At 45.0% G+C, this 26,445-nt stretch overlaps 1 protein-coding gene and 2 long non-coding RNA genes across 18 annotated transcripts in view; 2 read left to right on the forward strand and 1 right to left on the reverse strand.

The window, feature by feature from the left end:
• LOC106007677 (uncharacterized) overlaps positions 1-6,667 on the forward strand; it is a 57,559-nt gene extending 50,892 nt beyond the window's left edge. The window contains exon 2 of the long non-coding RNA XR_015452476.1: positions 5,254-6,667. This is a non-coding gene — a long non-coding RNA (uncharacterized LOC106007677). The remainder of the gene's footprint in view (positions 1-5,253) is intronic.
• LOC147827364 (uncharacterized) overlaps positions 1-9,597 on the reverse strand; it is a 37,785-nt gene extending 28,188 nt beyond the window's left edge. The window contains exons 1-2 of one of the 2 annotated variants that reach the window (XR_015452481.1): positions 9,300-9,597; positions 9,030-9,213 (exon numbers count right to left, since the gene is read on the reverse strand). This is a non-coding gene — a long non-coding RNA (uncharacterized LOC147827364). Of the gene's footprint in view, positions 1-9,029 lie in introns of both variants that reach the window. The other variant, XR_015452480.1, reaches the window with a different exon arrangement.
• Positions 8,164-26,445, forward strand: part of Camta1 (calmodulin binding transcription activator 1) — a 777,226-nt gene continuing 758,944 nt past the window's right edge. For 10 of the 15 annotated variants that reach the window (XM_021243596.2, XM_021243595.2, XM_021243599.2 and 7 more), the window contains exon 1: positions 8,164-8,320. In XM_021243596.2, coding sequence (XP_021099255.1) covers positions 8,276-8,320 — 45 coding nt within the window. In that variant the 5' untranslated portion in view covers positions 8,164-8,275. Of the gene's footprint in view, positions 8,321-15,593; positions 23,356-23,688; positions 23,770-26,445 lie in introns of those variants that run through there. The other 5 variants (XM_087214412.1, XM_087214418.1, XM_087214415.1 and 2 more) reach the window with 4 other exon arrangements.

A 26,445-nucleotide genomic window follows, 5' to 3' on the forward strand; every position in this document is an offset into this window, starting at 1 on the left:
CTGTGGAGTAAAAGTGAATTACACTCCCTCTTGTAGTGTAGCTAGCCCCCATGGTTTTAGTACCATCAAATGCTGATTACTTCCAAATTTGTATCTCTACCCACAACCTCTCATTGTTTCAGATGCATATATTCAGCTGTCTTTTTCATATTTCCACTTGGATAGCTAATAGACATTTTAGAATTCCAAATTAAATTCTAGATTCCCACTCTCAACTACACCTGCTTCTCCTAGTTGTTGTTGTTGTTGTTGTTTTTTGGTACCAGGGATTGAACTCTGGTCCTTGCACTTGCACAGCAGGCGGCGAAACCACTGAGCTAAATCCCCGGCCCTTCCTGGGGGGGGGTTGTGTCTTTAAATGCAACACCAACAACCCAATTGCTTGGGCCAAAATCCCAAGAGTCAAACTGTGGCCCAAAGCATTATTTTCTCTTATACCTCACATTCAATCTGTTAGCAAAACCTGGGTAATCTACCTTCAGTGTATATATGCTTGAGCTGGGGATTTAGCTCAGTGGTTCCGCAGCCTGCCTCATAAGTGCAAGGACCCAAGTTTGATCCCCGGTACCAAACAAACAAACAATGTATATATGCTAAATCCCCCTATCTGTAAGACCACCCTCTTGATCTAACAACCCACCAGCTATCGCTTCTCGGCCTTTTGGCTAAGATCAAGTGTAACACTCACCAGCTGTTTTTATAAATGAAGCTATATTGGAAGGTAGGCATGAACATTTGTGTACACATCGTCCGTGATTGCTTTTGTGCTGCGTAGCAGAGCTGAGTGGTTGTGACAGAGACTGTAGGGTCTGAAAAGCTTAAAATCTTTACTCTGGTCCTTCCTGGAAAATTTCACTGATTTCTGGTGTTTCTGGGTGAATAATGGCTCCCAAAGATAGCCAGTCCTGATTCTGAGTGGAACTTGTAAACATTGCCTTTTTTTGCAGATGTGGTTAAGTTAAGTATCTTGGGATGAGGAGTTTACCTGGGGTGACCTAGGTGGGCCCTAAATGCCACCATGGGTTCCTATAAAGGAGGCAAAGAGATTTTTTTGTTTTTCATACCAGAGATCAAACTCGGGATCTTGCGCTTGCAAGGCAGGTGCCAGAACCACTAAGGTAAATCCCCGGCCCGAGACTTTTTTTTTTGGTACCGGGGATCGAATCGAGACTTTTATGTTAATTAAGTTTTTTTTTGGTACCGGGGATTGAACTCAGGACCTTGCACTTGGGAGGCAGGCTTGGTGCCACTGAGCTAAATCCCCCGCCCTAATTAAGTTTTTATTTTGACATAACTCTAGGTTTATATGCACTTGGGAAGATAATACAGGATGATTTAATGCACTCAGTTTACTCTAATAGTAGCATTTAGTATAATATCATAAATAGGAAGTTGACACTAATCTTTTCAAATTTCACCAGGTGTGTTTTTGTTTTGTTTGTTTTCTGTATTGGGCATTGAACCCAGGGTCTTCATACTGAGCTATAACCCCAGTCCTTTCTAGTTTCTTTTTTGTAAAGTTTTTGAGCCAGGGTCTCACTAAGCTACTAAGTTGCCCAGGATATGCTTGAACTTTTGGTTCTCCTGCCTCAGCCTCCCAGGGTGCTGGGATTACAGGTGCATGCCACCACGCCTGGCTAAATTTCATCAGTCTTATGGGCATTCATTTGTCTGTGTTGGTGTAGCGATATATTTGTGTTTTTAAAAGTAGCTTTTATGTCTTTCACAGTAACTTTGAACATACTCTAGCAGGCGTGTTAACTTTTTTCCCTATCTCCCATACTACCTCCTTTAGCCTCTCCCCTTGCCTCAGTCCCCCTTTTGTTGTCTAGCAATTTACCTTTTACTTCCATGTCATCTTTCCCCCCTAGGTCCACATATTAGGGGAAACATGCAATATTTGTCTTTCTCAGTCTGGCTTATTTTGCTTAATATGATTCTCTTCTGTTCCTTCCGTTTTCCTGCAAATGGCACGAGAGGGCCACAGTCAGATGGAACAGACAGCGATGTGAAAACTGTAAGGCACAAGAAGTTGGGAGAGCCCAGGGAAGGCTAGAGGCCAGAGCCCCCGGAGGACATCTAGCCCTGCCAACAACATCTGCGTTTTAGCTCAGGGAAACTGATTTGGACCTCCAGGCTCCAGAACTGTAAGGGGCTGCCTTTCCTTTGTTGGAGGGCACTAAGGCAGTTTGTGTCAGCGAACACCAGCTATGGAAAACAAATACCCCTTGTCTAAGGCCCCATCCTATCTTGATGTCTACAACAATCTCCTAACTAGTCTGTCTGCTTCCTCTCTTGCGCACACGAGGTAAATTCTCCAGGATCCTTTAAAAACACTCATAATACTCTCAGCTCAATATGTGCTTCGGGCTTTGTAGTGCAACATCCCTAGCATAAAATCAAAAGATTTCACCGTGGAATGTGAGTTGCTCTGTGTCCGGCCTTAGGTTCTTCCCTGGATTCGTGTCCCAGCAGCCTTTCCACAGGGCCTCGTGTGGCTCCAAGAGCACACCAACTGTGCATCTGTCTCGGGTCTTTTGAACTTGTCTCTCCTCTGCCCGAACACTGTCTACCCCACCCATAACTGCTCAATCTCACTTCCTTCAGGACCCAGCCAGAATTTCCCTGACCCACCATTCTCTCATTCTCCCACTTTCTTTTTAAAAGCATTCATCATTATCCTTCAATCTTTGCCTTCAATCATATCTTTGTGTGTTTATCGTCTGTCTTTCCACTTTTATTAGCTCCTTGGTAAAGAACTTTTATCTCTTTTGTTCAGGGCTGTATTGCCAGACCTAGAATCAGCCTCTGCTTTGTCATAAGCACCCAATAAATGTATGCTGAATGATGCACACACTAAATAAATTTTAACCGGATAAAATGCCAAGGAAGCCTCATCCCCCCTTTCTCTTCAAAGGTAACTGTGTGTTACCTCGTTAGTATAAGCATTGTACTTCATGCTTTGTGCCTTGTTTTTTTCCCCATTAAACAGTTAAGTTGGAGATCCATGGGAGTACACACTGTTTTACCAGCGTTTTGAAAGTGGATTCTTTTTTTTTTGTTTTGGTACCGGGGATCGAACTCATTTCCTTGCGCTTGTGCAGCAGGTGGTGAAACCGCTGCTCTAAATCCCTGGCCTGAAAGTGGATTCTTAATACCCCACAGCTTAATACTTAAAGAAAAACAAGTTGCTTGCCTTGGTTGAAAATGGAAAGGCTAATGACAAGGAAGAGCCTCTGTGCCCACACCTTTTAATTTACTCCCGTACAGGGGAGCGGTCTGATGTTTCTCGGATGCTCCTCAGTGGCCACCCAGCACGGTAGCACTAGTTTATCAACAGCTTTTATTTCAAGTATTTTTAAAGATCATTTTCCTTTCAACAACTGAACAAAGTTTCCCAGAGAAACTGAGAACGGACATAAACCTGTCATCTCCATTGGCTGCCCAGAGCCACCACCCCAAATCGAGAGACAAGCAGAGATTGCTGTGCAGTTGCTAAGGGCCCTTGGCCCCTGCAATGAGACTGCTGCCCCTCCGCACCCCAGGGGTTCCCCCAACATCTGTGTCTCCAAACAGAGGTGTGATTCTGGGCTCTTAGAACCGTTAACTTTGTATGTTTGTTTGTTTGTTTTGGTACTGGGGATCGAACTCGGGTCCTTGCACTTGTGCAGCAGGCGGTGAAACCACTGAGCTAAATTCCTGGCCCTGAACTGTTAAATTTGAAAGTCATGAAGCTCTTTGGACTTGTGCCCCTCTGAACCACCAAAGCCTCATCTCTTTAGCCTATTCCCTGTTTAGAGAAGAAGCCATTTCTTTGACTCCAGGTCTGAATAAACAATTAAAACTACCAGGCTGTAATACCAGAAGGTTCAGGAGGGAGCAGAAAGCCTCTGGTGTTAAAGGGAAGTCCAGAAAGAACAGGATGATTCTGAAGTCGCATATGAAGGTGAGATACATTCCATCAAAGGCATTTAGATCTAATTCCAAGGAGGCCCCCAGAGAGCCAGTGTGCTCAGCCATGTTTTATGCAATCGCTGGGCAATGTGGAAAAGTTTTATGATTATAGCTATTGTTTAAACAACCTCTCCTGCAACTCTGATGACGAAGGGTAACATTCTGTTCTAGGTTTTAATTGCTAAAAGTCTGGTCCTCAGTCCTGCTGTCCTTTTGGACTTGGCTACCTTTCAGGAAATATTGAAAGGGTGAAGTACGGATTCATTTCAAAATTTCAACTGATGCCTGGTCCACAAATCAGGACTTTCTATCTTCAAATTATGTTTTAGGGGAGCTGGAATTCAGGCTTTCTAGGCCCCAATACCTCACTCTATTTGTAGTACCTGACAGATCTCTACTTTTGCACCCTAACAGCAGGAAATCCAAGGTAGTGACGCCTGACCTCATTGATAAATGGAGGCAGGTGGGTGCACAGAAGAGTGAAAGTGATGGTTTGCAGGGTGGGAATGCAAGGACGGTGTGGGGAAAGCTTGGTTCTAATGAAGCCCACAGGTTTTATGTTTTGTCATAAGAGGTAAGGGGCTGTGGGATGTCTCTGCATCATCACCGTCATTGTTGTCATTAGCATCATTACTATTATTTTCAATTTTTTTTGGTACTGGGGATCAAACTCAGAACCTTGTGTTTGTGCAGCAGGTGGTGAAACCACTGAGCTAAATCCCCGGCCCTATTATTTTCATTTTTAAAAATTATTTTCATGTTTTGAGACAGGGTCTCGCTATAGCCCAGGCTGGCCTCAAACTCATGATGATCCTCCTACCTCAGCCTTCCAAGTGCTGGAATCACAGGCGTGCACCACCGTGCCTGGCTCTCTTACAACTGCATGCAAATTTACAATAGCTCAGAAATAAAAATTTAAATAAAGCAAAGAAAGAGGAGAAAACATCTGGAAACAGAACCCTTAGATACCACGTTTAGTCGTTCAGCCCCTAGGGAAGACACAGCTAGAACACATTCTTTCTTGCTTGTCCTGTGCCCAGTGAACAGGATGTGGTATCATGCACTTCTCTTGCTCCCTTTAGGAGCATTTAAGCTTTGCACTTGGGCCCCGCTGAGCCTTCCTCTCTAGTCCACAGGAAAGCTCCAGTTACTTCCAGCCCAAGCGCTTTTATTATTCTCTTCACCAGTAGTAATAGTCACTTTATTTCTGAAAGCTGCTTGGGACAGAAGGGTCTTCTACATGTTATTTTTGAGATTAAGAAAGCTACTGATTTAATATTGCCTTTGTTTACCTTACAGGTCCTGCTTCTGGATGGTAACACACATTGCTTGGAGAACTTCGGGGGCCCAAACTGGCAAAGATTTGGAGCAGTGCGCTGATGCACACCTTCTAAGAACTCCCTTTTCTAATGGAACTTTGCCGCAGGCCACTTCCTTCACTTCAAAAGCCCATCTCTCAGCTACCTTCCTAAGCAAACTGGAAACCACCCAGCTCTCTCACCCAACATCCCATTCTCTGGTCCAGGGAGTCTCCAGCTTTTTTTTTTTTCAGGCTTGTTTTACACACTGTTATTGAAGACACCAAAGAGCTCTGGTTTATGTGAGTGTGTTAATCAAGAGTTAGGTACTGTATTTGAAATTAAAACAAAAATTTAAAAAACAGCCACTAAGTTCATTTAGAAAGAATAATAAACCTATTACAGATTAACATAAATCATATTTTTAAAAACAAGGAATGGCTGAATTTTCCAAAACATTAGCAGTAAGAATTATTTTTATAGTTTTGCAAATTTCCCTTAAAATCCAACTTTTAAGACCGCTGGATGCTCCTGCTTCTGCATTCTGTCTTGTGAGATTACATTATGTAGCCTCTGCTAGAGAAGAGACTGGTTTTTTGGGGGATGAGCTCTCTGAGAGATGATAGCTTTTTTTGAAAATACTTTTGATCTTGTGGATATACTGAATGAACTTGGGAGTCCCTGGTACCCATTTTGAGAACTGTGATATTGGTCATTTCAGTGGTGACAGTGAGTCTCCAAAGGCCCGGATGACATTCCTCACTTCCTTCCTTCCCGTGTTGCCCTGCTGTTGACCTTTGCTAACCTGGTAGACTGAAGGGATCCTCCTGCTTCAGGCTCCCGCATGTCACCGTACCTGGCTTAACATTTTTTAATTTAATCTTTCTTTTAGTTATAAAAGCAACATAGCTCTATTATGGCTATCTACTAGTGAATAGAACATACACATATATGCAGTTTTGTACAGTTATCATTAGATTGTGTTTTACAAATGAACACCGTGATTCTGAACCCCACCCCTACTCCTGGAAGTGGGTAAGCTTTTCTCTTTCTAACGTCAAACAGCAGCATCATGTTCTACTGTGTAGATATAACACAATTACTAAATACCCAATATTGCACATTTGAATGCTTCCAATTTCTTCTTGTAATAAGTACAGTCCTGTGAAGAATATCTTCACACATCTAGCTTTTTTGACATTTAGTGCTATTTCCTTAGAATAGATTCCCAGAATTAAGATTACTGGGTCAAAAGATGCAGACATTTTTATAGCTTTTAATACATACTGTAAAATTGCTTTTCAAAAGGGCTATACTAATTTACAATGCCACCAACACTTTCAAGAATGTTTCAGCACACAAATCGTCAACCCAGGTGCCATTAAGAATGCTAATCAATAAAATATTGTACCCTAGTTGTTAAAATTTGGCATTTTTTTGAGGCTCATAAAGTTAAAGTTTGTTGAAGAACGAGTGTACAATACAAAACATTCTTTGGGGACACCTTTATTTCTGGGAAACCTAGGAAGTTCTCCCTGGCGAAGACCAGAAAAAAGAACACATGTTGTTAGGATTGGCACAAAATCCACTTTGACAGTCAATCTTAATGCGAAGACACTTAACGACTTTTTCACTGGTTCTCTGCTTGTCGCTAATAGTAGCAAACCAAACCAAAACAAAAAAATCCCACAAAAAAACCAAACTGTAGAGGAATGAAACGTTCTCACTGCAAACCATACAAGATCAGAGACGGTCGGAGCTCTGCTTTTCATTCCAACTTTTCTTCTTTAAAAAAACCAGAAAACTTTGAGATTTCAGCCTTCTCCTTTGTTCGAGATTAGTTGCCCCTGTGCAAATTCCGGAATTTCTGGGTGGGGGCACTGCCTCGTGAGCGAGGCACCTGCACCCCGCAGGACTGGGGAGACGGGCGCGGGGAGGGTGCAGATCCCCAGGCGTGGGCGCAGCCGGCCTCGGCCTGGATCCCCTTCCCCGTCCGCCCAGCCCGCGCGCAGCGGGCACCGTGCCCTATCTTCGGAGAAGCCCTGGGCGGCGGCGGGCACGAGGGAGGACGAACTCGTCTCGCCCGATGCGCGGCCCGCGCGCGGAGGTTTCGCTCCGCGACCTCATCCTGGGACAGGCGCCTATGAGTCATCGGCTCGGCGGTCACACGGGCAGCGTGACCAAAATAAAGTTCCAGTATTTTAAGCCGACGGAAAAAGGAACAGCGGAGCACACCGGGGGCGGGCGGGCCGCGGCAGGGCCTGGCGGGAGGCGCGGCCGGCAGCGACGCCCGGACCCCGGCCGAGCGGCTCCGGAGCGCGGCGAAGCTCCGCGCCAAGGCCCCAGGCCCGCTCCCCGCCGGCGGGCAGGCGGGATCCCGGAGATCCCGGCGCGGCCCCACCGCCACCGGGACCGCACGCGCGGCAGCGGCTTCCCCGGGAACGTCCTTCAGCCCCGGGAGCACGCGGGAAAAGCCCCAGAGCGCCAATGAGCGCGCGCCTTCCTCATGACGGTCACGCTCAGGGGCGGGGCTTCCTTTCGCCGCTCCCGAGTTCCCGGAACCCCCTTTGATTGGTCTGGAAGGCTTGGGAAACACTGTAGTAACGGCCAATCAAAAGGCCAATTCTCGGCCTCGAGGAAATATTCCGTGTCGGCCCCGTCCTGATTGGACAGTTCTTTCGGCCCCCGACCATTGGCTAGCTTTGTTTAGGTCCGGAAGGCGGGCTTTCCTGGGAGTGGGTGGGGAGGGGGCGTTGATTCTTGACCAATCTGTTCATTCCGTCGGGTGGTGACCAGCCAATGGGCCGGATGGACAGGACGCTCCTCCCGGAGAGTAGTGAGACCCCTGGTGCGGGGCGATTGGCGGCGGGAGCAATGAGTGGCAGTCGTACGGCCCAATGGGCGCTGTGCGTGGGCCGTGGGGCGGGGCCAGGGCGGGTGCGCGGCGGCGGCGGGGTGGCTGGGCCGGCGGCGGCGGCGGTACGAGGCGCGCGCTCGGGGTCCCGGTCGCGAGGAGGAGGAGGATGTGGCGCGCGGAGGGGAAATGGCTGCCGAAAACAAGCCGGAAGGTAAAAGCCGGCGCGCGAGGGCGGGGGGCGGCGCGGCGGGCGGCGGGACGCGGCCCCGCCGGACATCCCGGGCGTAGCGGCGCCGGGCGGGAGCGCGGGGGCGCGGCGGGCGGCGGCGGGCAGTCGCCCGGGTGGGGAGGGGGCCGGCGGCGTGGGGGCGGAGCGCGGCCGGGTCCTGAGGTGACTCGCGGGCGGCGGAGCGCGGCGCCCCGCACCCCACCCCCCACCCCCGGGGGCGGGCTGGGCCGGGGGGCGGGGGGCGCGCGGGGCGGGGGCCGGGCCCAGCGGGAGGAGGAGGAGGAGCCGTGGCGGCCGGCGCCTCCCCCACTCGGCCGGGCATCCCCGCCGCTCGCGCCCCGGGCGGCCCGCGCCCCCGGCCGGGCCCGGTGGGGGCCGCGGGGCGGAAAGTTTATCGGCCCCCGACCCCGGCCCGGCCCGGCCGCTCGCGCCGGCCCCCGTCGGGCGGCCGCGGCGCTTTTCAGCCCTCGCCGGCCGCCCGCTCCCGGCGGCGGAAGGGCCGGGCGCGCTCCGCTCAGCCCCGCCGGCCCCGCGGCGCCTCCCCGGGCGGGCTGGGTCCCCGAAGCGACCCCCAGGAGGGAGGGGGCCTGCGCAGCTCCCCGCCCCTCGCCGCCCGCTCCTCCCGCTCTTGCCGTGGCCCCCTCGCGGCCCGAGGGTGGGGTCCCGCTCTCCACGCTCCCTTGCCCTTTACCTGCCGTGACCCGGTCCTCGCCTGGCGCCGGGGTCCGTCTGAGTCCCTCCTCTGGCGTGGCGGCTTTCGGGCCCTCGCACTCTCGTCTGTTGACCCTTTTTGTCAGGACAAGGGGACGCGGGCTGCCCAGGCTCCTCTTCCCTCGCCCAGGCTCGTGGGGGCCTGTGCAGCTCTGAAGTCATTTCTAAATAGGAAAGCAGACACTTCTTCCAGATTATCTGCACTCCCCGCACACTCTCCTGGGGTGGGGTGAGCTCATTTCCTGAATACCCTTTGAGTTGCCCTCTTTTCCTGATGGAGAAAGCTGGACGTCCCCGGGCTCCTTTTCCGAGTTGCCTGTCTATGCTGAGGTGTTCTCTCCTCGGAGTTCCCTGTCCGGGAGGTTGGGTGCCCCAGTAAGATGTAGGGCAGGGCTTCCGTCGTGCCTACTACTTGAGGAAAAGGGCCACAGTCCTTGCTCCTGTGTCCGGGGGGGAAGGAAGGCTGTATTTTTGCCTCCAGTTGACTCTTGCCTCTTAAGAGGGGGCAGCCTTCACCAGTTGACAGTACCCCGCCGGCAAAAGGGTCATGTGCCCTTGGCTCTTGGTGCTCTCATTACTGTCTTCCGTGCAGTAAGAACCAGGCTCTGCGTCCCACACTCAAGAGGCTTTGAACCTCCCCGGGAAATAAACTTCCCAATTCTTTTTTGAGGGAACTCATATCCTCCTTATGGCTTCTGTCTCCCAGTCAGCCATATTTAGTGAGCCTGCTACCTTGACTTTTTCTAATTTTCTCAAATTGTGTTCACGTTGGCTGGGTAAGGAGATGCCATATGCCTTTCCATCCAGAATGGGGAGTGTAGACACCATGTCGCCCACGTGCCATTCGGAAAGAGGTAGCTGTGTGCTCTTTGTTGTACTAGAACCTTCCTTTGGCCCTGGTCTTGTCTCTGTGGGATCCAAACATTTCTTTGGATCTTGTACCTTTCAGGCAAAGGAGAAATTTGAATGCTTTCTATTTTTTGCTGTTCTGGTTCTTTTTTGGTGAACTAGAGATCATCCTGGCGCTGTATGCATTGGTTGACACATGCCCACATATAGGTGTATTATATGTGTAGATGAAGTAACATCCCTCACATATGTAGAGCAAGTTAGAAGGGTTAGATGACCGCTGTACATTTTGGGTGTGTGTGGGGACTTTCACATGCAAGAAGTACATATAACTGTTGTTGGTGACTCTTCAGGCTTAGAAGAATCAGAAGAATCTCATCACTCTTTCATTTGTCATTTGTGCTGTACTGAATAAGCAGAATGACATCCTGAGTATTCACCGTGTCCCTGAATGTGTGAAGTGTGGAATGCTTGCCAGTGGGCACCCAATCTCAGGCATTCTGAATTTAAGGGCAGTAGCCTTTGATACTGCATTGGGTGAAAAGTTCTTGATTTCTTTACTGCAGTGTAGGGGAAAGAAATTCTTTGCTTCAGTGTGGGACTGCAGTTTTGGGCAAATGATAGGAGACCAGTGAGTAGTTCTCTGTGATAGAACTAGGAATGAATGGCTGTAAATGCATCCCTGTATTTTGGCCATTTTGTAACTGAGATTGTGACCTTAGGAAAAGGTACCCTTGGAAAGGCCCTTGCCACTTCTTGTGAAGGTGGGAGGATCGTTCTTCAAGTTCTTTTTTCCAGGGCACGGGAAGAGTGAGAGAGCCCTGTCTGATCTTTCTCTAGTCAGGTGCTTTGCCTGCCTGGTTTCCGGCGCTCCTGTCACTCAGCAGTGAAGTCTTACTTTTGGACAGGCTTAGTGTGGAGACTCGCCCTCCCCAGCAAGCTGAATTTGGGCCTTTAAGCTCCTTTCTAGCAAGGAGGCTGTCCCCAGCTTGTCCTTCTGAGTACCAGGAGGTGGATGGGGTTTACTGGAGGTTAGGTGAGCACTGGGGTTTGACTGCTGGCTTTGCCCTGCCTGTCCTTTGGGCATAATACCCAATGCCAGAAAGTAGACCTCATTTTCTTTTTTGGGGGAGATTTCTAATATTTAAGTTCTTTTTATTCTGTCTGTAATCAGCTTGGTGGATTTGTGTATTTTTAAGGATAGAATTAGTGAGCCTTGTAAAAATCCAGAGTTGAATACCTGCTGTGTATGTTGGCACAGACCCAGGAAAGTCATCTCATTTCTGGTGGGAGCTCTTCCGGGCCCTTCTCCCAGCCACTGAGTGTCTTTGGGTGTCTTCCCTGCTAGGCAGGGTACTTGGTATTTGGGCCATGGAAGGAAAAGTGGTGAAGCTTTTGAAGTGGTGTAGCCAAAGGAACACACTGGAGTTTATTGTCTGAAGTTAGACTCTTCTGGAGTTTAGTGCAGTTGTGCTTTCTATGTCACTGGGCTCCAGAGATGGCTGGGAATCAGCTTTTCTTCCTCCTCCAGTACCAGGCACTCTCTCGCAGTTAGCCAGGCTGTGTGGGTTCTCTTAACCACTTTTCTTTTTTCCATCTTTCAGTTTGGTTTTCTTTTAGAACATCACTCTTTATGCTCTTTCTTCCAGTTTTTTGTACAGGTTGGTTGACCTCATCTCCTTTGTCTTCTCGAAGACCTGATTTAGCCTGTTACTGGGAAATACTGGGTTAGTCCATCATTGTTCAGTGGATTCACAATGTTGACATGTACACAGTAATCTGTCCTCAAGGTCAGATTGGCTCAAGTTTTTCTTTTCAAAAGAGTTGCTCTTACTTACTCTTGGAAACATTTAAATATTCTGCTTGGCCATGTTTTTAATTTCTTTGGTTTTTAGGACTTGGCCACTTTAGGCTTTTGCCCTGAAATAGCCCATACTTTAGGGTCAGGTAGCATTAGTTTAGCTATCCATGCTAGGTGTCAGCCCATGTGGCTGGTGGCATCTGAATTCTTACTGATTTTGTGGTAGCCTATCTTGTGGCTTAACATTTTTACCAACGTTTGATTACTTTGGACTGTTCTAATTTCTCATTTCTTAAAGTTCAGGGAATATCCTTTCGTGTGAAGTTGTACTTCTTTCAGACATCCTTATGGAAAAAGCAGTAGAAAGTCAATCTCATGTTCTTTTCCTTTCCTTGTGCCAATTACCTCTTTTGTGATACCTTAGAGTGTGCCTTTTTGGGGAGAAGTCATTTTTATATCCATACTCCGGTTGCTGCTGTCATTCATACAGGAACCCTTTCCTGGGTGTCTGTCATACCCAAGGGTCTGTGGATTGATTGTGTGACTCTGCTTACGTCCATACTGGCTCTTGTTAGCCTCTTAGTATGAATGACATTTTAGTGTATCCTGTCTTTCATAAAGTCTTGGAAATTTTTTTCTGCATTTTAATTTATTAGATAGTAATCTTAGAAAAATATACTCTGATAGTATATACTATCCTGTTGAACTTTTTCTGTCCTCCTTGCCAGAGTAGGGGTGGTGAAAAGGGTGGAGGTTGTATTGGGAGAGGCTTTTGACAGCTCTCCTCCAAACTCTGTGCGCATGTGCGTGGGCATGTGAGTACTTAGTCTGATTGGCTAGCATAACTTTTAGGTCATTTAGATACAAGATTGGTTGGAATGCTTTTTAAACATTTGAAGAATAGCATCCAGTAGAACTATGCTAGCATGCATATAGAACATTATACTAGACTTGTAGGTGTTGCGTAGAACATGAAATCAAATATATCCTTTATACAAAGAAGTGGTAGAAAAATGTTTTTTCTCTTCTGATTAACTTGAATTAATCAGATAGAACTGTATGAGCTGCTTTTACATTTTTGCTGCTAGGAAGTGTTACATCTAAATTTAATGCCTTGTCATGGTGTCCATTCTTAGGCTAGATATCTAATAACAGTTATCATTGTCTTTGATTATTACACAACTTTTAGTTCTTTATGCTTTTTTTTTTTTGGTACCAGGGATCGAACTCAGGTCCTTGCACTTGTGCAGCAGGCGGCGAAACCACTGAGCTAAATCCCCAGCCCTTCCTTTATGCTTTTTAATGTCTCAGATTCCTTTTGGATGGAGGTTAGGTATAAATGATGATAATAAAATTTGGAGTGGGCTTTTTCTTTTCCTCCATTAAATGAGATCCCCCCCCCCCCCCGGTGTGCCTGTGTAGAAGCCAGTTTTGCTGGAATTTCACTCCTGTGAAGATTCTTGTGTAGGATTGTTGTAGTACATGGTTGGCAGTGTCCTTTGTTTATGTGAATGTGTGACTGAATGTTTTCTGTGGTGACAGGTGATATATTTCTTTTGGGCTTCCATTATACAGATTCTTTTCTACAGTATTCCGTGTCTTCTAGAATCACTTACCATGCCTTTTTCTGTTGTTTAGATGACCTCAATTCTACCTTTGTTTTCTTCAGCCTTTTCCTCCTTTCCCATCATGGAATGGCAGACTGCCCTTGTCATCATTATAAAATCTGTTTGTAGATGCACACTATTTGGAGCCTTTCTGTCCTTCAGTGAGAAGTGGTTGCCCACTGCCCCCTTTGTCCTGTAGACAGGTGTTGTTTTGTTTCCCTAAGGGTAGGTAAATGGAGTGGAAGTTAAGTTACAGCAAGGGGTGATAGTGGTATTTGTAACTAGAGATTGTCTGTGGAGAAATGGGGATCCTTGAGGCTTCTGGGCCTCCACACATAGGCTTTGGGAATGTGTTTGTACCGTATTTAGCCAGCCTCTTTCTACTTCTAGTGTGGTAACAGCATATTACCTAGGCATAGCCAACAAGTGTGTTGTGCCACTTGGAGCCTTTGTGTGTGTATGTGGGGGGCTTCACATGGAGTGTGTGACCCTCTCCCGGTGTCCTTTGTCTGGTCTCCATCTGTCTTTCGTCTTGAACATTTGAAGGTGAGAGTGAAGTGTTCTTGTTCTAATCTACTTCTTTGTCCATATAACTTGAATAAAGAGCGTATGGTGTCATTTGCTCTGTTTTTCAGATTGTATTGTAATCTATGTTTCTTTTCATTATTTTTTGAATGGCCAATCAGGGTTAGGATATATGTTGATCAGACAGTATCAGATCCTATTATTTTGTGCTGCCCATGGATGTAGGTAGTATCCATCAGTCCTGTGATTAAGCAGTTACCATTCTGTACTTAGAAAGTACTTGTATACATACAGATGGTCCACCAGTCCATGGTATTTACCATGTATTTGTAAGGAAAGCACCCATGCGCACACATGTGCGCATGCCCGCACGCACACAGAGGGTGGACAGCAGACTCTTGATTTTTAGTATGGTGGGACAAAGAAAAGGACGCCCCCCCCCCATCAGTATGTTGGCTGTATGTTTCTAGGGCTGTATTACATCTTTGTTTTGAACGCCATTGCTTGTAGAAGGTCATGAGCTTCCTTGTGTAAAGATTGGTAATGTTTCCTGGTCATGTATTTAACCTCATCACCCTGGACTTAAGAGATATTATGTACCCCACTGCAAAGAGAGGCCAAGTGACAGCCACATTTCTTCCTCTGTTACTTTTATGTTATGTTTTTAGAAGAGTGTTCATTTACTTCCTTCTGGTGGACATAGCATAAGATGGAAAGACCAGAGATGTTTTTTGAATGGTTCCTCCACATTCACCCCAATGTTTTGCTTATCTTGACATGGTTCCCTGTTCTCTTGTATGTGAATCCTTTGCTCACTTGGACAAGTGCGTTCACATTTTTTGGGGTCAGATTTAGCCAGGCCTTTCGAGGCCTGAAACCTTTCTTTTCCTGAGACTGTTAGTAGAGGGTGACTTTGAGGGAGATGTGCTAGCTTGGAACTGCGCTCATCCTCTGCTCTTTGCAGTGTAGTTTTGTGTAAAGTGACGTACCTTAAAGGAATACTTGGGACTGAGGTCTTCACAGTTTTAAACGTGGAGACTAAATAAATGGCGTTGCTGTCACCACCTACCTCACTTCCTCATGCTATCTGAAGTACCTTTCCCCACATTCTTTTTCAAAAAACCCCCAGAAACAGCCTTAACAAGACCCTAAACAAAGTGACACATCCTGAAGGCCAGCTCCAGTTGTGCCTGCCCTGCACTTTGGTTGCTAGCTTAGGACAAATGTACACCTGGTCCCTTTTGGATATGTTGTCTCATTGGAATCGACATGCAAAAAGCCTTTTGGGACACAGTGTCTGTTCGTTCAGTAGCTGCCGTATCTCTCGCAGTTTTGCTTATCAGTTACCACAAGGTAACACCTGGGAACTGGCTTATTTCCCCCCTTTATTCCTACCTACCCATTGGGATGAATAGTGGCAGCAGTAAATTACTCTGGGCCTGCTTCTGTGTGCACCATCGGGAGAGCAGGGCACCGGCGCTGGCGTCAGGGTTGACCGCGCAGCCAGTCAGGACTTGTGCTTCCTCCGTGTGGTGCACGTGTCACGGCAGGGTGACTTCACTGCCAGCTAGGTCTGGGGTCTGCAGCAAGGGGTGGCCCAGACAGCTAAGTTGGTTTAATCTTCTACAGTCTACAAGATGTATCTGTGTGTGATGTTAGCATGAGGCACAGGTACATGTGGAGGCACTCTGAGCTGAAAAAAAAGGAGAAGAAATCAAGCCTTTAAGTTTTGAAAAACAGGTATTATTTATTTTCTTTTTTATTAGGGCTGATTTAGATTGCCAGGAGTTATTTCTGAAAGCATATTAATACAATCGAGCTTATCTTTTAAAAACTTAGACTCAGCTTTGATCCTTTTCTGAAAAGTCTTTTCTGTGTAAGTATGTGTCCATTGGTTTTCTAGGTGCTCAGATAGCAAATCATGTGGGAGTAACAATAAGAAATAGGTATAAAATACAAAATTATGAAATAGAAAGCAAAAGGTGCTACAATGAGACAGTTACCCATTTATGATTAAAAATAATCTCAAAGTGATAATCAGAAGTGCAAATTCAGATACTCTAAGAAAAAAATGGGACATCGATATGGTTACTGTTTTAGAATTGACACACAGTTTGTATGAAGGATGCTCTCCCAAATGGGGTGTTAAGAAAAAGCAGTTGATGGGATTATTTTAAAGTGCTGTTTCCTTTTCTCTTTTAAAAAATAATTGAAATTAAATAGCCCTTCATAGTGAGGAAAGTATTAACTTTGATAGAAGTTCAGTAGAATGGAAACATTTGAAAAGTAGATTCCAGATAAGGGTTTTTTATTGCAAATCCACAAGGGGGTAGTGATGTTCTATCAAAGATATTTGTGGTGGAAATGGGAGATGATCTCTTTTTAACACTTTAGATTTACAGATAAAACTGGCATGTTTGCATTTTAACTTAATAAGATCTTCTAAAAATGTTTATTGGCACAATTGTTTATTGCTTAAATTAAAAAAATTCTTTTTGAGTGAGTGGCTATTTTAAGCTGTTTGAATGTCCTTGTAGTTTTGTGCTTCAGAGGGATTGTGAAGGATCTGAGGGTAACTGTGATTTTCCAGCAATGTAATCTCAAGTTTCCTGGGATACATTAAGAATCTAGGAATCAGTGACTTAAGTGTCCTGAATAAAAGGATTTTAGTAAATTGTGTCTAAATTTTACAGAAGTTTGTATTACTAGTTGGATTTTTAGCTCTGCCAAGAGATGAAAATGTGAATAATCCCCACCACTGGCCGCTTTTAATAGTTCTAAATAAGTCAGAATTTTATAATCTCTTTTATTAGTTTATATTAAGATTAAAACCTTTCTTCTTCCTCACATAGCAATACCAGCAGCTTGCCTCTGGTCATTGACTTCCACCTGCTTTCTCTTCAGAATTACTTAAAATGAGTATGGCAGTGCCAGACAGCCTGCTCCTTGTTTGATCATGTGCTTTTTTTGAATGATAGGTGACATGGTAGGAGAAAGATTTAAGATTGGAATGGGGATTGTGTTCTACTTGTTTAGAGATACAGCTAACCATGTCTTTATAAACTGTTACTTACAACCTTAATAATGTGAAGCATGATTTAGAAGATAGGGCTGTTTGCACCATCAACATTATATATCTAGGATCTAGGGGAAAGGTTAATACAGTTTTCCTGTGGCCCTCTCCCCTCATTCTGAGCAAGGAAGGGCTACTTCATTTTCTTTACTAAATGACTTTGGGGCTTTAATATACCAGGAGATCCACAGTTTCTTCATATTCTACTCTTGAGCTCTACTGGGAGCTGAATTGTGACGTCAGCATTTCCATTCATGAGTTTGATGCTTCCAGATCCCTTTTCTTGTTTTGTATTCTTGAGCTAACTCTGGCACATGCACAAATCAGTTTACCATCAGTCAGCCCATAAATCAACGATAAAAGGTAAAACAAAAGATAAGACAGTGGAGTTGTTTCGCTGGTGTTGTAGTTGCTCCTGCTGATTTGCATCAGTGCAGTTCGGATAAGGTTCCTGGCCAAACAGTTTGAAATCTGAAAACAGTCATTTTAATTATCTCATGATTTTGTGGATTGAACTGTGTTGGGAACATATTGACATAAAATTTTTGTTCTTGCTGGAAGTTCAGAGCGCTGTGCTGTGGCTCCTTTGTTATAAAGTAGTATTTTATAATTTCACTGAATGGGAGGAATCTACTTATTTTAGAGAGGTTAGGCCTGGAAATTAGATTATGTTCTGCTCAAATTACTTTCAGAATGAATTTGGAGTTTTTTTGAGCATTCTGTTACTCTTGAAATATTTTAAGTGACACTTATGTTTTTAAAGTATGATTATTGTTATGGAATGGCACAGTGTCCTGTGTGGTGGAGTCAGGCTTCATCTCCCTAGATTGTGCACTCCTGTGGCTGTGGACTGCAGCTTCTCCTCCAGGGAGGTCACTCACTGCTTGTAATTTAGTACTGCGTGAGAACAGTTCTTACATCCTGTTTGGAGTTTTCTTCTGCAGGGCCGAGTTGGAGACCAGGCCTCTCTGGCCTGTGGCATCTTTCAAGCCTCCTGTGATTGATGAATGAGGAACTGTAAAAAAGTTCATTTTCTCAGCTTTCTTGGGGCTTTGCTGAGTTTCTGGATACTTAATTGCCAGGAACATTTAGAAATAAAATGCGTTACATGTAGGAAGTACTGTTTTAGCTCAGTTTATAATTCAGGGTTAGAGTAGATGCTTTGAATCGTAACCATTTTGATACTTCATCTTGTTCTTTTTAAAAAATTAGTTCTGGGGATTGAACCCAAGGCCTTGCCGACACATCTGCCTCTTGAGATGGCTTCTACAGCCCTGTGATGCCTCCCAGACATTGTCTCTTCCCAGCCCATAAATGAGGCTGGAGCTTCGTGTTCTTCGTTGCACTGAGCTGTCCGGTGGGTAATGAGATGAGCGGTCTGTGAGCTGGCTCTCCTTCATGTGGATGCGCTGAGAAAAAGAAAATAGGGGCAAGTAGCACGCAGATATGCGTTTGAAGGCTTAAATATTTGTCATTTTCCCCAAGAACTAAATAGTTGAGATAGTATGTAAGTAAATACGATTTATAGGAAGGAATCTGTGAGACTGAAGAAAGGAACGTTTAATGGTAGAGGGTCTCTGTGAGAACTTTCTGAGTTTCAAAATGGTGTATTTGTGGGATTTATGAGAAGTTGTTGGCTGTAACGATCAGATTTCACAGTGTTCAGAAGATTGCTGTAATGTCAGCATTGTCATTCTGTCCTACCTTGAACCACACACTGATGTTTAGTCCAGCGATGGTGAACCCTTTAGAGCTTTAAGTGACACAAACGGCCCACTGTGGCCTGTATGCCATAGGTTCACCACCACTGGTTTAGTCCTTTGGCCATGGAGGCTTTCGATTTCCTAGAGGCATTTAGAGCAAGCCTACTTTGATTCTGGCCCAGTGCTTTTTTCTTTTCATAGCTTGGAATGCTGGCCTTTGGGACCAGGAGCCCCAGCTGGTGGCATTTCTGGAACACGAGGGAAAAGCCCCTCTCCTTGATCTTCACCTCATCCTTACCAGATTGGTCTTTTCTGTCCACCACACTGGATTCTGGTCCAGATTCTCAGGCCTCAGCTCTTGTGAAACGAGTGACTTAGTAATGATTTTCAGGGCATTCGTGTGTGGAGTAAGGGATTGTCCTACAAATGACCTAAAGTTTTCCCCATTTTTGCCTTAGGATGATTTAAAAAAATGAAACTGGCTGTGTGAACATTCACTTGCTTTGGTGGTGTACCTGATTTGAGGTACTTGTTCTGGGCCAAGAGTAAATATGTATGTTCAGCCCTGTAGGAGGAGACTGCAGCCACCGAGGTGCTTCCTTTCCGGTGTACACACTGGACTAAATTTTACATTTGACTATTTATCATATTTTGAGTATTTGCTTTAAAAACTAAACTTTAAAAAAAAATGCATAACATGAAAATGTTCAGTCTTTCTACTTATTTCCTATGATAGATTTTTTTTTTTGGTACCTGGGATCGAACTCGTGTCCTTCTGCTTGTGAGGCAGGTGGTGGAACCACTGAGCTAAATCCCCAGCCCTCATATGATAGGTTTAAGGTTTTTATTCAGATATGAATGGGAAGAGTGATGATTTTTTTTTGGCACTGGGGATCGAACTCGTATCCTTCTGCTTGCAAGGCAGGCAGTGGAACCACTGAGCTAAATCCTCGGCTAAGATTCATGATTTTGGAAAACAGTATTTAATTATACCTGAAAAATATCTGCTAACCTTAGTTTTATGTTCATGGTAAGTTGTACGGTATTTTTTGGAGTTGGTTAATATAATTGTTATTAAAATAGATCATGGGCTGGGGATTTAGCTCAGTGCTTTTGCCGCGTGCTACGCAAGCGCAAGAACCCGAGTTCAATCCCTGGTACCAAAAAAAAGAAAAAAAAAAAGATCAGTTGCCAGTAATTCAGTAAATACTCTTTCTGTTAAGAAACTCATGTGGACAGGGGAGTTGCAGTGGGTCTGCTATAATTGATCATTTAGGATGGTCACTTGGACATTCTCCCTGGGCTCTATAGGCCGTTTGGGGAGGCCTTGAACATAATTCATTTCTTGAAAGTTTTTTTCAATATTTATAGATACTGAGAGACAAGTTACAGTTCCTGGTGTTTGTAAACATTCTCCACTTTGTTCTTTCCATTTCTGCCCTTATGAAATGTGCTGGCTGAATCATTCCTTTGACAAAGCTTTGATGGTGATTTCTTCCTCATTTAGCTATTGATCCAGGCTGTTGTGCTAAAAAGAGAGCTATAACAAGTAGAAAGGTGGTGAGTGAGTACTCAGAGCTTTTGAAGTACTTGCCTAGGGGTCCTCTAGAAATTTATTGTAGATTACTTGACCAGATTTAAAGCCCAGAAATTTATTTCAGGTATTCTGGGAGGGAAGGCACGTCAGTCTTTCCTTGGGGAATCTAACTATTCTAAATCTGACCCTTCCCTGCTTGTGTGTCTTGTGATGCAAATGTGGTGATAGTGGCGACCTCTCCAGTTGGGCAGGATACCCTTGACAGCAGATATCTGTTCTCTCCAGGTATTTTTAGTTTCCCTTGCCTCTGTGGCTGCTCTTGAGGAGCTGAGGATGGATTTAGCTGCTCTGGGGCAGCTCCAAGTTGTGGCAGATGCTCTCTGCTGCCCTCCTCATCCTACCACTACCTCCAGGATGAGGTTCCTTGCCCTTGTTGTTTGCTGAGGGAGCAGGAATTGCTTGTTTAGTAAAAGTGAATAGTCATGATTTTCTGTATGTGTTTGATGCCTAGCATGTGTGAGGTCCTGGGTTCATTTCTCAGCACTGCAAACAGAAACAGTGACTAGTGTTGGTGGGGCATAGCAGTGTGAAAGCACTTACTGCCGTTAAATTGTATCCTCAAAAATGACTAGTAGAACGGTACATTTTATGTTGGGTATATTTTACCTCTGTTAAAAAAAACTGCACATGGATTTGAAGTCTAACAAGAAAGGTAGTTATAAGGTTCTAAGAGTAAATACATGGCAGTATTTTCATTACCCCAAAGTTTGAAGTTGTGCTTTAGTAAAAAAATCATACATACACAAAATAAGTAAATAATAATGGTGGTCAGGCCCTGAGGTTCATTTATGTAGAAAGCGATTTTTAGGTGAGATTTTAATATTGGCAGTATTTATATTTGTAAAGACAGTTGGCCGGCTCATTGAGAGAAGTCTGAGGTTAACAGTGCACACTCAGAGAGGTAAGCCAGTCCTGCTTGAAGTGAGAGCAGTTTGGAGTGTAAGAGCTCAGCTGCTCCGGCTAGGCCAAGCGGGCTTCTGTCTGAGCAGAGCAGGAACTGTCTCAGCTTGCAGGGCAGACATTCAGTACAGTGGGACAGTCTGGGAACTAGCCCTGGAGCCACAGGACTAGATGTCCTCTCGGAGCTGGGATCTTCTGTCAGATGCCAGGACTCCTGTCTCTGCGCCTTCCTCCGCTGTTCCCTTCTGCTTCTCCTTGTAAGGGCCTTTGCAGTGGCTTCCTTGGTTAAGTTGCCTGCAGGTGTAGCGTGCTGTGGTCCCTGTCATGATTCGTGCGTGTCCTGGCTCTGGTTCTGGTTTCGGCACTCACTATCATTTGCTCCACTCATCACGGCTCCATAGGAAAGTACTCAAGACAGAGATTCAGACTGAGTCCTCTCTGCTGCTTTGTTTCCCAAGCCAGTGTGCCTCCCTGTGGGTCCTCAGTGGCCTGATCATTTAGAAGAGTTAGACCGAGATGAGATTGTATGAGAAGGGGGCTGTAGTAGGGTTAGGGTTACCTGGTACCTCAACTCTGTCTCCATCATCAAGCAGTGTAAAAGAAAAAATTTTTTTTGATATCAGGGATCGAACTTGGGACCTTGCACTTACAGCGCAGGTGGCAGAAAAAAGACAGACTTTTGACTGCTGAATGGATCTCTCATGTTCAGTTGCTATAGAGATTAAACTTTCTGCAGAGAAAATGTGCACTGCAGCTACAGATAGGAGGCCCAACACCCTCAGTCAGTCTCCGGGGTGGGTGGGGTAAGTCAGCTGTGGGTGTTGTAACTGTCCCAGAGCTGGTACTTTGAATGGTGGCAAAGCAAGACATCCCAGAGTGCCGTGATCAGAAGGTCAGTATCATCACAGTTGTTATCCCTTTCTCCCTGATTGGGGACCAGTAAACTTCAAGGGTGGAGCTGCACCTCCTATGTAAGAAAGGGAGTTTTGCTCCCGCAGTGCTGGGTGTGGGGGAGAAGACAGCAGGCAGCTGCTTAAGGGTCTGGCCGCCTGTGTGCACCCTCCTTCGCCTTTCCTTGGTGTCTTCTTCCTGTTCCCAATCTTTTGTTCCCATGATTTCCTTATGGTAGAGGGAGGAGACAATGATGGAAGGTAGGTGGGAGACTGAAAGGACAGTAGTTGGGAGGGGCCTGCATGCATAGTGCTGAGAGCCTGCACAGCCGTGAACTGCCTCAGTTTACAGCTGTTGAGGGAATCGAACTTCATAGTAATGACCTCGAGTATACAGTATTCAGAAAAGCAATGCTTAGTATTACGTTTCACATAAACAAAAGAGGAAAGTATGTAATATTTTAAAGAAACATAACCATCAAAGTAGTTTTAGTAGTTAAGGGGATTCGATCTTCTTTTTGGTGGTTGGTTGTTTTGTTTGAAATGTGGTCTCCCTCTCTTGCCCAGGACTGACCTTGAACTTGAGATTTTCCTGCCTCAGCCTCCCTAGTAGCTGAGATTATAGTTGTATGGCACTGCACCCAGCTGATTCCTTTTTTTAAAACTAATTTTATTATCACTCATATACCACAGCATTCACCCTTTATAAATTTAGTAAATTTTATAGTCTGTGTACATGGTCATGCAACTATCACCAGTAATTACACATTTCCAAAAAGAAAATGTATAGCCATTGGCAGTCACTTCCCATTCTCTGTCTCCCTAGGCAGTGGTGGTGAACCTACGGCACAGGTGCCGCAGTGGGCTGTTGGTTAACATTGGAGGCTCTAAAAGGTTCACCGTCCCTGCCCTGGGCAATCCAGTACTAATCTACGTTCTGTCTTTGTGGATTTGCCCATTCTGGACAGTCAATATAAACAGAATTCACCTGTATCTGTTCCCTTGTGACAGGCTTATCCCCTTGGCATAATGCGTTTGTGGTCCATCCATGCAGTAGCGTGTATTGTTACTTCATTCCCTTCATGTCTGAAGAATATTCTGTGTAAGGGTATGTACCATATTTTGTTTATCCCTTCACCAGTTGATGGACATTTGAGTTATCCTTTCTTGGGCATTATGAAAACATTGTACAGTGAACATTAATGAGCAAGTTTTTGTGTAGACTTGGTTTTGAGTTCTCTGATTAAAATGCCTCCAGGTTGAATTGCTGTGTTGTGTGTTTACTGTATGCTTAATTTTCAGGGAATGGTCGTATTGTTTCCCAAGGCGGCTGCATCATCCGGTGTCTCCACCAGCAGCATGTGAGGGCTCCCACCTCTCCACCCCTTGCGACACTTGCATGTGTGTCTTTTTGTCACAGCCGTTCTTGTTGATGCGAAGTGGTCTGCCACTGTGGTTTTGATTGCTTTTCCCTAATGACTAATGATGTTGAGAGCATCTGTTCATATGCTTATTGGCCATTTGTGTGTCTGCTTTGAAAAATGTCTGTTCAGTTTCATTACCAGTTTTGAATTGATTACTTTTGCTGTTGAGTTGTAAGAATTCTTTATATATTCTAGATATCAGTCCCTTAGCAGATAGGATTTACAAATATTTTCTTCTATTCTGTTTTTGTCTTCTTTTTTTTGAGACAGAGGGTCTTGCTATGCAGCCCAGGCTGGCCTTGAACTCATGACAGTCTTTCTGCCTCAGCCTCCGGAGTGCTGGGATCACAGGTGTGTGCCCCCCCCCCCCCAGCTTGTTTTTCTTGAAGTGTAGAAGTTTTAAATTTGATTATCTTATTTATCTGTTTTTTCTTTTGTTGGTTATGCGTTTGGTGTTTGGTGTCGTAGTTAAGAAACTTGCTTAATCCAAGGTCATGAAACTTTATATCTTTTAAGTTTTATAGATTTAGCTTTGTTTTTGGTGATACTGGGGATTAAACCTAGAGACTTGCATCTGCTAGGTGGGTGCTCTTCCACTGAGCTACATCCCCAGTGCTTTTAATTTTTGATTTTATTGTGAGACAAAGTCTTGCTAGATTGCTCTTGGCTGGCCGTGGGCTTGCAGTCCTCTGCCTCAGCCTCCTGAGTAGCTAGGATTACAATTGTGCACCGCTGCACCTTGCATTTTTACCTTTTGTACATTGAGGACTGTGATTCATTTTGAGTTAATTTTTATAAATGATATGAGGTAGGGTTCCAACTTTATTCTTTCATATGTGGGTATCCAGTACCATTTGTTGAAAAGACCATTCTTTCCTCATTGAATGGTACACATGTTGAAAATCACTTGTTACGGTTTCTTTCTGGAGTCTCAGTTGCTCAAGGTATGTCTGTCCTCCTGCCAGTACCACATTGTCTTGGTTACCATAGCTCTGTAGTGATATTTTAATTTTATTTTTTATTTTTTTGGTGGTATGGGGATTGAGCCCAGGGCCTTCATACTGAACTACATCCCCGGCCCGTTTTCTTAATATTTTGAGGCGGGGTCTCACTGCGTTGCCCAGGCTGACCTCAAAGTTTTGATTCTCCTGCCTCAGCCTCCCATAGTGCTGGGATTACATGTGTGAGCCATCAGGCCTGGCCATAAGAAGTTTTGAAATCTGGAACTATCAGACCTCCAACTCTGTTCTTCTTTTTCAAGATTGTTTGGACTATTCTGGCTCCCTTATATTTTTCATTTAAATGAATGGATCAGCCTGTCAATTTCTACACAAAAGGACCCTGGGATTATGTTTTGTCTCTGTATCTATTTGGGAGATAAAATCCTTTCAATGGATCTGCTATATGCTTAGGAACTCCTGGCTAACCCAGACACCCAGGCATCTTGCCTTAAAAACATACTGTTGCTTTAATTTATTAATACAGTAGGCTGCCTTGGTGAAACACTGTAATTCACTGTTAGGTTGAAATTGGACTTTTCAGATTCCAAGAGAGCAAATAGCTAGTCTGTATAGCCAGTAGGTTGGCTTCTTGTAATGTGTTCTTTTGATTTGAAAGTTTGCTGATACCTTGTCTGTGCAAAAAAAATGTGGTAATCTTGGTTACATACATACTGGTTAATAGAGAATTAGCAGATTATGTATATGAATATTTAATTACCAAAGAGTTGGAATGTGTTACAAGAAAATTGTGATGTTGAAATGTATTATTATTTATTATTGTTACTTTGGAGGCAGCAGAGCTCTTCTAAGATTTTGTAATCCTGTAGGGTCCATGTGAACATCAGTTATTGTTAAGCTTTTGAGTCTCAACTGATTTGCTACACACATAATAACCAGGTACCCCTCTGTGCCAGGCATATAGGGAAGGACAAAGTCGGTCCCTGTCCTGATGGAGCCAACAGTGGAGAGCCAGACATCAGTCAGGGTACCATGTGAGATTGCAGCTGGGATGCAGTGCTATGAAGAGGATGCCGTGATCATAAGGGTTTCAGGAATCTGAGAGGCTGGGGAGGCCTTTGGGCAGTGCTGTGGAGGAACAGGCTGGTTAACTGAGGGGAGAATTAACGGAAGGAAGTTCCAGTAATGGGGCAAGCTGGTTTGTGAAAGGCGTGGACATGGTCAGGTTATGCTCTGGCCCTGTACAACTCAGAAAATAGTACCAGAGGACTGGGCTCTGGTCTTTGCCCCTAGAGTGCTTTGTGACAGAGCAAGTTACGGAACCTTTCTGAGCTTAGTTACTTTAGAAAAACACATAGCTGTTTTTATTTGAAGATATTTATATAAAAACATAAAAATCTAGGGTTTTGATTGTTTTCATATAACTCGTAAATATTTCTTTGTGACCTTCTGTGATTGGCCACTTAAAATACAGTACTGGCAAATTTGAGGATTTTTCTGAACATTTTCCCTAGTCTTTGACATTGGGAGTCACTTCATTACATATTTACTCTAGAAGCCTGTAGGGGAACACGTGGGGGTGTAATGGATTCAAGGCTGTTCATAAGGTTGCCATAAGGCGCTTGGAAGATCTGGGAAGACTTCCTGGAGGGGGTAGAATTTGAACTGGAATCATCGACAGGCAAACATGGTGGCTGGAGGAGAAATTCCATCCAGAGGGAACAAGAAAGGTAAAGCCAGGAGAGGACCAGGTGCATGTGGGTGGTAGATAAGCCTGGAAAAGTAGTTAGGGTCAGGTTGCAGGGGCTTGGAAAGGCTGACAAGGAGTCTGGATTTTATTCTCTGTTCTGGGAGAGCCTTTTAGAATTCTTTTTAGGCAGAGGAGTGGAATTGATTGGATGAAGTCGATTCTCCTTTAAGGTGCTAATAAGAGCCACCTGCTCACCTCTTTGACTTCCTCTCTCTACCACCCCCCCCCCCCAGCCAGAGCATTGTGTCACGGTTTTTAGATTGTGCTAAGGCAGGGTCCCATGCCACCCCGTGGTTGTAAGGTCTTGCACACTGCTTT

The sequence above is a fragment of the Heterocephalus glaber genome, unplaced genomic scaffold, assembly GCF_053883595.1.
Source record: "Heterocephalus glaber isolate CG9 unplaced genomic scaffold, H.glaber_assembly_v1.0 deba00001447, whole genome shotgun sequence".
NCBI lineage: Eukaryota > Metazoa > Chordata > Mammalia > Rodentia > Bathyergidae > Heterocephalus > Heterocephalus glaber.